Source organism: Varanus komodoensis, unplaced genomic scaffold (assembly GCF_004798865.1).
Source record: "Varanus komodoensis strain SLA01 unplaced genomic scaffold, ASM479886v1 scaffold5, whole genome shotgun sequence".
Taxonomy (NCBI): domain Eukaryota; kingdom Metazoa; phylum Chordata; class Lepidosauria; order Squamata; family Varanidae; genus Varanus; species Varanus komodoensis.
The window spans coordinates 1,481,466-1,493,140 of record NW_025336087.1 but is presented as its reverse complement, the minus strand read 5'-3'; the positions used below and the strand labels follow the sequence as shown (position 1 = coordinate 1,493,140).

General features: G+C 40.0%; 1 protein-coding gene across 1 annotated transcript; it reads right to left on the bottom strand.

Moving 5' to 3' along the window:
• Nucleotides 1–725: 725 nt before the first annotated feature.
• Nucleotides 726–11,438, bottom strand: MRPS30 (mitochondrial ribosomal protein S30). Its single transcript, XM_044446619.1, has 5 exons — nucleotides 10,809–11,438; nucleotides 4,733–4,878; nucleotides 3,432–3,537; nucleotides 2,673–2,849; nucleotides 726–1,609 (listed from the first exon to the last, which is right to left on the bottom strand). Exons 1-5 carry the CDS (start codon nucleotides 11,425–11,427, stop codon nucleotides 1,341–1,343), a joined length of 1,317 nt encoding a protein of 438 aa, XP_044302554.1. The 5' UTR covers nucleotides 11,428–11,438; the 3' UTR covers nucleotides 726–1,340.
• Nucleotides 11,439–11,675: the final 237 nt, after the last annotated feature.

Here is an 11,675-nt window from a genome sequence, read left to right as displayed (position 1 = left end):
TTATTACCTACATTTCTATACTCCCCTGTAGCCAAACTCTTGAAGCAGGATCTTTTGAAAGAGCACTGAAGAAAATGGGAAGGGCTGGAATGAGAATGAACTAGAGTCACCTCCTTCTGGTTTAACTGGCGGAAGCCTCCGCTTGATCTAAAAGCCTTGCAACAGCAGAGGAACAACAAATGAATACAAACCATTACAATGACCTAACTGGACCCGAGAGAGGTCTGGCTGGTGCCATCATTATATGTTTTTTGGTGCCAGGTCAAGACCTTTTTATTCAGCCAATATTTTAATGTTTAATAGATTTTATTTTTTATTTCAGTTGTGGGTTATCTTGTTTTATATTATTTGGGATATTTATGATATTTATATTGTATTTATTGAATTTGCTGTAAGCCATGCAGAGATGCAGAGAGATTGGACTGGTTAGAAATATCCTAAAAAAAATTAAGATGTAAGAGATTGTTTTTGTATACTTGTAGGAATGTAGAGTCAACTTGAAGTGGGGCAGCCTATATTTTAATAAATTTGCATGAATTCTGTCTTAAAAGCGTATGTAAACTTGTATGTTATACATAACTTGTATGTGACTAGAGCACAGAACTGAGTAATATATACCAATTAAAGCTAAGGCGCATGGGACTACTTTGACCAAATTTATAATTGTATGGTAGAGTTGAGGAAAGCACAACTAAAAAAGCCTGATTTCAAATTATCAAGTAAGATTTTTGTTTAAATTCATTTATATGGTGTTGCATCTGTAAAAGAGATTTCTACACTTGAGTAAATTGTAGAACTGTGTACTGAACGTTTGTACATTTCAAGTTCAAGTACTGCCTTAAACCCCTTAGACACTTTCAAATTGGTAAAGCAATTGTGCAAACTGGAATACCAAAAGATCACAGCATCATTCAGTATGTATGGTTAACATTTAACAACACAGTTCTCTTCTGTTTCAACACCAACTTTAGCTTTATGTTTTTACCAGGAACAGAAAGAGACACAATGAAATGAAGTACCATGAATATTGTCTTTTACTAGGCTGCTAACAGCTACCTCCATCTTCCTGTCAGGGCAACTAAGTTATAAAACAATACACCACACAGAGACAATGTTGGCCTTGATAGTTCATTTAAACAGCTATTTAGATGCATCTTTCTGCAAACAAATATATAATCCAAGACAATTAACAGCACCAGCAATAATCTCATACAACTCCCAGTCTTGCTAAAGAATCTTGTGTACAGATAGTGCTCAAAATGGTTATATTTTTAATCATTCAGACAAAAAAACATTGGAACTTGTTTCACTAACATGATTCAGATTATCTGAATTTCAAGTTATTCTTCCTTTGGTCTGTTTAAGAGAAATGTAATCAATTGAACCAGAACTTCATCATTAAAACCTTTTACATCATTATCTTCTAATGCTTCATACAGGGGCTGACTTTCAGTTCCCCAACAAATATTCTTTCTTGGGTTGTTTTTATCCGCATCAACAGTTAAAGCCAAGGTGTTCAACTGGTAACAAAAGAAAGCAAAATATCTTCCATCAGTAATCACAGCCTGTGCTACAAAGGGCCGGGTCACATCAGCCTCACTCCAGAATCCTGAGAAGGAAGGGAGGAAAACAGATAAACAAAAGCACATTTCTGTAAACAAAAACAGTTAAGGCACACGCATTATAAATTATGCATATTATAATCTTTCCAACTTTTTAGCCAATATTCAACCAAACTGAGCCAAATACTAAAACTTAGCAACCTAGTACGTAATGACCAGGGACAGGAGGTGGCTTTCTCCACTCAACATTTCTCTCCTCTACTGCACTATATAAGGTATCTGTTCCCAACTCTGGGAAGAGAAAATGGGGACTGTCAAAATGAATGATTCAAGATTACATCCTTATACAAATAAAAGTATCACCACAATAGTCCTCTTTTGGCAGAAAATTTATGCAATCACAACTAACAATAAGTGCATATTACGTCCATTTCCTGATCCTATAAGGGGCCACAGCAGCTCACAAACCAGCTCCAGTTTGGCAACCAGAAAGACTATGCTCCACATTTTTAATGAATTTCCATTTGAATAGCTTAGGATCACAAGGCTGTATCAACTTCTAAATGTTAGCTTTGTCAATCAGCTCTGCATTTAATTTATTAACCTCAAGTTTTTATTGAATTAACTCCAGTAAGTTACAGAAGTCAAAGAATGTATTAGGCCACAATTCTATCAGCTGTACCCATGATGCTTGTATAATACCTTCTCAAATTCAGAGGCTGCTGAGTTTGCAGTACAGAAGCAAGCTTCTCCTCCCTGCACCTCCCACTCTCCATTTTAACTCTATTTTCAGCACTTCAGAAGTGGAGGAAAAGCAGCTGAAGCACCATCAGGACACTTTCTATACTGCAACTCTACTCTTCTCCCCACCTCACTCCACCCTTTTAAACATTCCCTTCCCACCTCTCCAAGGCTGAGATTGGAAAGGCACCTGGCATGGCTCTTTCTGTGCTGGTAGCAAGAGGAGTGAACAGATCAAAGTGAGCACTCCCAGCTCTGAGGCTGCAGCACTCTCTCTGACTTCAGCTCCAGGAATCTGAACAGCCCCCACAGACAATGCATAGCAGCCCTAGGAGCCCTCCCTTAGTCTTTCATTAACTTTTGACATACCTTGATACATTGCTTGTGCTCCAGTCCAAGCAAAGAGACTTGCAATAGCATTGGCACGAGAGGGAACTTCAAGCTGATCAATAAGATTCAACTTAATAAGTCTCTCCCTCTTTAGTCTCTCAGGAAGCAAATGAAATTGTGTATGTCCATAAGTACATGGATCTGCTATCCGTGAACCTACATGGCACAAGAGAGAATTATTTCAGTTCTTTCTCTGTGCAACATAACATGAAATAAGCTAAGAAAAGTACCAGTCCACCTAGCATGCCCTTGTTGTTTTAGCTTCAAAATTCTAGGTAAGGATGATACTGACAAACAGAAAACTTAAACATGAAATGCTGGCACCCAAAAGTTCTGCAATCACATGTAAGTTGGCTTACCAATGAATTTACTGTTAAGCAAGTGTTTTACTTTTTACTAGAATATAATGATTATTGCAAAGTATTATCTTCAAAATCACAATTCAGCTCAATTTAGGGCTGAATTGCAAGCCACAATATTCCCAGTTCAAATGGCATATCAACCATAGACTTAATGTGTTCCCTCAACCTTGGTTGCCCCTTATGTACAATACAGGTACAACAGTGACCCGCCTGTCATGTCTGCAGTCAGCAATAACATGTGTTGCATCTCATGCTAATATAAAGCTAAAATATCAAGCCACTTTATAGTTAAAAGGGAAAATAAAACATCCAATGTTTGTACATGAAGAACAGACTAAGGATTTTATATAAAAGAATGTTGATATGGCAGTCTTACCTATAAATATTTTGTTATAATACTGTCTTTTGAACAAAGGAAGCTTGTCTGGTAAAACTTTAAGATGAGGAATTTCTTCAGGAGATATATAGTCCAGAGGCATAAACTTGAAGAAAGGAGAAAAACCAACTCAGAAAATGAACAAATTGTTAATAACGACATTCTTATTCATATTATTAATAGATAAGTAAGTTAAATGGAAACCACAGAAGTTCAAGATCTAAAATTAGATTGAATTTTCAATTAGCCGCTAGCCTTCTTGTGTAAGGGAAATTCCAATTCATGAAGTTGATTACACAGATCTATACCACCTGCAAAGTATCTGCTTTTTCTTCTCAAGTGGCAGGAAGCGCAATATGGATACGAATATATGAGCAACATATACAATGTGGCAGCAATGCCAATTTCTAGTTTAGGAAGAAAACCTATGGCCCCTAGGCAGTGTTTGAAGATACACGATACTTCAAATTCCGTTCTGACCGCAACCCCACCGCTGGTGCAGAAAGAACTTAAGTTAGGAGAATGGGGCAGTCGAGTGTGCAGGTTGTATTCCAGTCCTTCTGGGGAGGATGCAACCTACAGGAAGATCATCTCAACACTTCTACAAGATTGTGCTCTTAATGGTATAATCAGAAATACTATATCCATGTGGTTCCTTAAGCTCACATTGGATTGCTGCCTCCTAGATGGAACAGACATCTGAGATTCCTATAAACTGCTGGGCTGCTGCCACCAGGATGGGAGAAAAGAAGGAGATGGTTTTCACGTTTCCTTCCTTCTTATCTTCTAAACAGGCCTCTAGAAGAAAAATAGAAGCCCATTTCTCTCCATCCCCAGGTGTTACAATGCTGGGCCTGGACTTCAAGAGGCTAAAGAATTTTGCAGATACCAGCTTCTCCCATACCCTCCATCCACCATAACACCCTTTTTTGACCTCTACAAGGTCATGTGAGATCGCATATGAGATTTTGGAAGCGAGTAGCTGCTTGGGGGAAGGAACGAGGGTCAAAAAGCCCCCTCAGAAAGTCATAGGAGGATTCAGGAGGGGAGAATAATCCTATGTCCCTGGAACACTCTTGGAGGAAGCATAGGTTCACAGCCATTTATTCTCCCTCATTCAAATTACTACTTTTCAAAGAACACTCAGCCAAGTCACTTTAAAAGCATATGAAGTCAAGTCCACTGGACACGTACACCCAAGCTCCACCTCTGCAATTTCCCAATACAAAAAGAAATGTCTCTAATTTATCCAAACACTAAACAGTCACATGTGTGAACAAAAAAAATCAGAGTATCTGTACCTCTGAAAGCTGTTTTTTTATACGAATCTGACAGTGTGGTTTATCATCAATCTGAAATCTCAGAGGGTCAATCCTGCCCTTCCGATGGCCACAGGGAACAACTGTCTCACCACGCATCCAGTAGAAATTTACGTCTGGTTTGAAGTCTGAAATAAGAACAATATATTTCATACTGGCTGGTCAGGATCAATAATAATAATAATAATAATAATAATAATAATAATAATAATAATAATAAGCATGTGCTAGGGTACTTATGCTTGTAGTCAAGGATACATATATAATTGTACATCTTTTTTCCAACAGGTTGCTTTATAGCTCAGAAAGCAGTTAGAGTACATTAAATGATTTTTTTTTTACCTAAGATTTAATTTTTTGCTTGGGATGTTACCAGTTAAGTTATTGAGAAAAGAACGAGAAGATTGGCAAAATATAATAATAATAAATTTTGAAACGGCAACAAGAAAGCAAGGATTAGTTTTAAAAAGTGATATTAATTACAAAAAATGGGAGGATTAGGTATTCTGACTATAAAATCAAATTATGTAGTCAATCAAATGAAGCATATACCAGATATTATGTTACAATATGAATAGTTAATATGGTCAGAAGTAGAATATCAACAAACTGACGGATCCATGTAAAACTTGTGGGTTATTTTTTCAAACAGGATAAGAAGATAATTTAAAAGATCAAGAACCCTTTACTTAAGAACTTTGTGCAAATTTGGAACAAGTATAGGGAAATATTCATGCCAACAATTTCACCACTAATCCCAATCATAGAAAGATTTCCAGAAAATTTGAGAGGTAGTTTGAGAAAAGTATAGAAGGATAAACAAATACTTAGGTTAAAAGATTGGCTAGAGTATATAAGGAAAAGATAAAAGTGGTATTAGGAAAGGAAAAATAACTTGGTTTAATGTTATGCAATAAGAAGAATGGACTAAAAAAATAGTAAAGAAAATGGCAAATGAGAAGATATTGGTAAATGTGAAGATATTGTGTAACAAAAGGAAAAACAAGATAATAAAACAAGAAGAATAAGTAAAATTTATTTAGTTATTTAAAGTATTTGTATGCCTCCCAATTGTGCCACAGCACCTCTGGGTGGCTCACAGTTCTAAGATAAAACACAATAAAAACTAATTACAACATGTTAAAATATGTTAAGAAAATACATATAAAATACAAAACAGAAGATTGAGTAGCATTAACTATTAAAATAATTTATAAGATATTATTGTTGTAAGCCGCCCAGAGGCGGCATAAAAATGTTTTAATAAATAAATAAATAAATAAATAAATAAATAAATAAAGTGGTGGATCAGTAGGACCCTCTTAAGGTCTCATGGGAAATGGATTTAAGAAGGGATATAAGTAAGGAAGAATGGGGGAAAGTATGGGATAAGAAAATGTTGAAAGGAAAACTTCTACAAATTAGTATGAAAATAGTACCTGACAATGGTAAAATTGTATCATATGGATAACAAGTATCTCAACATATGTTGGCAATGTGGTCATAAAGTGACCACTTATTTCCATATGCGGTAAGCAATGTGAAAATATTATGAAATTTTGTAAAGTGTTTTTCAAGGAAATTAACAAAATATTTCATTTAGATCAGGGGTCTCAAACTCAACTTACCTGGGGGCCGCTGGAAGTAGAGTCTGGGTGAGGCTGGGCCACATCAAGGATTCCACCACCGCGGTGATGGTGGGCCGCTCATCCCACATTGCTCCCAGAGGCTGGCCCGGGTGCCGCCAGCGCTTTGAAGGCCGCAGGGCCCCTCCCCCATGCCCCGCCCCTCCTGGCAACTGGCCCGCGGGCCGCGAGTTTGAGACCCCTGCTTTAGATAATGAAGACCCTAGAATTGCATTGCACTATTTCAAAAAATAGTGGACTCCGGCGGATAGTGGAGGACAGGAAGGCCTGGAGGAATGTTGTCCATGGGGTCACGATGGGTCAGACACGACTTCGCGACTAACAACAAATTTCACGAAAGGAATTGGAAATGGAATATTAAAGAATAAATTTATTAACAGCTGTAAGATTAATAAAAGCAAAGAAAGAGAAGGAAAAACATGATTTCCAATTAAGTTAATGGTATAAGGAAATTTGGAATATAGCCACTAAGGACAAGTTAACATGTAGTATTAAGGTAAAAAAAAGGGTTGGTATATTAGAATAATTTTGATGACATTAGGGGGTTGTTTACTGAATATCAACAATTCAATGATATCAACAAAAGGGAAGGGTATTAAACCTTTGTATGATTCAATGCAATTTTGGTTGGGGAACGGGTCTTCCTGAGAGAGGGAAAGGAAAGAAGATGAAAAAGAGAAGGGAGTTTATTATCATGTAACTGAAGATCCCAGTGTGGGAGTGCACCATTCGTGTTCAGTATTATATATAATTTAATTATTGATTACAAGCCAGTTAGCCTTATGTCCATTTGGGAAAGATGATGGGAAAAACTAATAATAAAGCAAGCTCTAGAAACCCTGGATAGGGAAGGGAGGTTGGTAGCCATGCAACTTGGTTTCTGAAAAAATAGGTTCTGACAGACAAACCTTGAGGAGTTCTATGACAAGGTTTCGAGGTGACCAAATTTGCAGACCGTACCAAAGTGTGGGCAGTGGCTACAACAGAGGAGCAGGCACTCCAGATCCTAAAGGATATGAACAAACTGTGGAAGTGGGCAGGGGACAACAGGACGGCTTTCAATACAGACAAGTGCAAAGCATTGCACTTGGGAATCAGGAGTAAGTGTCATAGATACAGGATGGGGACAAGTGGCTACAGAGCAGCATTTGTGAAAAGGATCTCAGGGTACTTGTCGACACCAGACTAAAAATGAGCCAGCAGTGTGACACAGTGATTAAGAGGGTGAGTGCTATCCTTTGATGTATAGCCAGGGGTGAGACTTCCAGATTGAGAGAGGTGCTAGTGCTGCTCTAAAAGACTCGGGTGCACCCACAACTGGACTACTGTGTCCAATTCTGGACACCACATTGTAAGAAGGATATAGCAAAGTTAGAATCAGTTCAGTGCAGGATCACAAGGATGGGAGCTAGAATGTGGGGAGGATGCCATATGAGATGAGACTGAGGGAACTGGAAATTTTCAGCTTGAATGGGAGACTCAGAGGGGATCTTATGGAGATTTACAGGTATCTGAAAGGATGACACAAGGAAGGGGGTCATGAGCTGTTCTCCCCTGTGGTGGAGAGGACGTGCTCAATGGTGCAAAGCTAAAGGAACTGGGCTTGAGGATGGATGTCAGGAAGTACTTCCTGACAGTTAGGACCCCTTGGATATGGAAAGGGCTTCCATGGGAGGTGGTGGAGGCCCCATCAGTGAGGGCATTCAAGGAAGATTGAACACCTACATGTTGGACATTATATGAGTGGAGTCAGCTTGTGCTGGGGATCAGACTAGATGGCCCAGGAGACCCCTTCTGACCCCTGTGCTCATTTTTTGTGGGTTTTTAAAACTTGTTGTTAGTGATGTATTTTATATTGTATAATTTAATTATTAATATTTTTAAAAGAAAGCAAAACAAAATTCTGCATACACACCATCAGTGAATTACGATCTGCTCCTTAAATATTTATCCATTTTTGTCCAAGCCCGACAGGAATGTGTGATTACTGGATTCCAACTCTCATTAGCTCAAGCTAGCATGCCAACTAGACAGGGATGATGGAAGCTGAAATCCAACAATATATGGAAAGCAATAGGCTCTCCACCCCTCTTCTAACCAGTGTGGTGTAGTGGATAGAGTACTGGAGTGGGACTCAGTAGATCCAGGTTCTAGTCCTAATCAACCATCAAACTTATTGGATGCCTTTGGGACAGCCACTTTCCCTTAGCCCCGCCTACATCACAGGGTTGTGAGAAAAAGATAGAGAGGAGAAGGTTTATGTAAAACACCTTGGGTCACTCACAGAAAAAAGTGATATATAAATATAATTAATAAATAAACTGCAGCTCAAGACAACTACGCAAAGCCCTCAAAGGCTGAATATTTGTATATACTTCCAAACTTAAGAATATAGAACTTATCAGTAATTCCAGTAAAATTAAGAACAGATGAATGGGAAAATGAATGCTCTAATGCCTTACCTCCTGAAATAGAAGTTATGACAAGAAAACTGAGTCTAAAAGTTTGACGCCATAGCATTTATTTCTCACATTTGCTTAGGGTAAAATTCTATGCAAGTTTAGGCAGAAACCCATTCTACAACCACCAGCATTTCCTGCCAGCATGATGAGAGATGTATGATTTTTCTCTGTCTAAACATATGTAGGACTGTAGACCTAATTTCACAACTGACTTGCGTGTAATAACAATAACTAATAACAATTACCTTAACAGCCATGAAGAAAGAGACACATGACCTAGCTTGAGTCACTGTCTAGGCAGTTTTGGTTTAGTACCCTTCTAACAATGCCCAGTTTTCTGTAACTACCAGTCAAACTTGCATTTGCATGCTTTCGAACTGTAAGGTTGACAGGAGCTGGGATGGAGCAACGGGTACTCAACTCACCCCGTTGTGCAAATTTAAAATGGCGACCCTTCGATCAACCAGCCCAGCAGCATAGCAGTTTAAACCTCTGCACCACCTGCATCCCCTTTTAAATCAAGATGTTGGATTAAATCCATACCATGCATAGAGCAACTCTGAAGTTGCATAGCTAATAATTTTCATACCAAGATACTTGCTAAAAAATACTTTCCCACAAAATCTTTGGTATAGGGTTTCTATAAACATATTTTCATTCATTGCATTCACAACAGCAAACCCAGGGTTGAAGTATGCAAGCATGAAACTGTTTTTTCAACCCATTACCTTTCCACATACTGTTCTTTCTGGTTAAGTCTATGCATCAAACAACAGCTCAAAGGGAAAGTTAAATAATTTCAAACTATGTTGAGGCTAGACATCTTTCTTCAGTGGAAGGGCAAGTAAAAGTTTCCCAAAAATTTAAGACTAATTGTAACAGTTTATATATATATATGTGTGTGTGTGTGTGTGTGTGTGTGTATGTGAGAAGCATTTTGAAAATGCCAGATATGTTCTATCTAACACTTTGGTATTGGCTCCAATCTTGGTCATATATGAAACAGATCTACTGAAATAAATGTGATCTAAGTTAAGACTAACCCTTCATCCCCACTGCATCAATCGAATCAATCATTCATTATATGGATATCCACAATTATTAAAAAAGAATGTCTCAGCCTGATTTTTGAAGTGGTTAATTTTTAAGCTATGAAATATTGTTAAAATTAAGCAATAGCAGAATGACCAATTAACACTAAATATACTAAACAGCAGAATTAGATACATGTCTGCCATTCAATTCTTAACTTAGTTATACCCTATGAGGCTGGAGACATGCTGGTAAAGTCCCTTAAGATAATTCAACATGGGTTGAAAGAATGCATGCTTGAGAAGAGGCACACTGCTGAAAATCTCTACACCTAACATATATTTATTTCTTTTAATTTCAGATTAATAGATGCAGTCCAAGAGATCAGGAACTTTTGATGCCATGATGCTGACCAGTCACCAAGCATACTGGCTGTATTCATATCAAAGCCTTCCTTAATTGGGCTTCTTCCTTCCCTATGTGTCACAACTAAAACCGCAGTATGCACCAGCTGGCCATGCTATTAACTAGTAGCCAACACATCCCTAAAACACCTTGGGGAAGGCTTCTATAGTGTTGCTCACACAGCTTCTCTCTCAGCCTCAGCACCACCACCACTCCTACACTGGGAAGGAAAACACTGACTTGTTTCATACAGTAAAGCATTTTGCAAGCTCACATTTAACATAAACAAATTACAAACAAAGCAGAAGTTTCACAGAACTATTTTTGCCTTCCATCTTACTTGTATATAGATGTGTGGGATCCTAAACGTGTCACGCAAAACTGAGCCTCACTGACCTCAATGAATTTCCTCCCTAGTAAGAAAGGGTCGTATTGAAAGAACCCAGGCCCTGCTTCTCTCTCGCACAAACATCCGCACGCACATTTCTCTCAAACAACAATTCTGAGACACACCTAGGGTGGAAGAGGTGCCAAGCATCGGGTTGGCACTGACCAGGTGGGAGATGAGGGTTGGCACCAGATTGGTGAGGAAGGGCTCTGGCCCCACCTCCACAGTGCGGAAAAGGTACGGCCGCCGCTTGCACTGGTAGAAATGCTCCTGAAGGAGCACGTCGCACACCACGGACCTCAGCTCGGCCAGATCCAGGCCGCCAATGCCGTCTCTACTGTCTTCTTTCGCTGCCTCCGCCGCCGCCACCGGCGCGGGCAGCCCCCGCACAAAGACGGTCTTGGTGAAGTTCTGGTACCAGCGGTCCGCATTCAGCGCCCAGGTCTGCGGGTAGACCACGTACTTGAGGCGCTGTCGCTTCCCGTAGAGCCGCAGCTTCTCCTGGACGGAGGGCGCGTCGTGAATCTGCTGGTAGAAACGCTCCCGGCGCCGGAGCTTGGCGGCATGGCTCTTTGCCGTGAGAGAAGCCACCACCGGCGGGTACAGCGACGAAGGCGCGGCAGCTTCAACAGCAGCCGTGTCAGACGGCAAAGAAGGCGGCGGTGCTGCCGCTGAGGGTTCCGTGTGGAGCAACCGCCACGGCCGAGCGCTGCACAGCCAGCGCCTTCCCCCGGACGCCGCCATCTTGCCGCTGGAAACGGAAGCGAGAAAACAGAGTCGGCGTGCGCCGAGCCCCGCGATTGGACACGTGCTTTCACGTGACCCGGCGAGAGGAAAGCGCGGGCGCCAAAGGCTAGCGAGGCGGCTGCTGCGCATGCTTGGTAGCGCGCGGGTGGGATGAAAAGAGCTAGGTGGTTGCGGATAGCGATCCTCAGTATTCTGCGACATGAAGGCCTTAATGCCTGAAGTGTAACAAAATTATTAGCCTTCCG

Coding starts and splice junctions, on each gene's coding strand:
- MRPS30 (XM_044446619.1), bottom strand. CDS start 11,427: ATGGCGGCGTCCGGGGGAAGGCGCTGGCTGTGCAGCGCTCGGCCGTGG. Junction 3,538..4,732: donor TAAAAAAACAGCTTTCAGAG/GTACAGATACTC, acceptor CCTTTCTTCAAG/TTTATGCCTCTGGACTATAT. Junction 1,610..2,672: donor AGCACAAGCAATGTATCAAG/GTATGTCAAAAG, acceptor CTTCCTTCTCAG/GATTCTGGAGTGAGGCTGAT.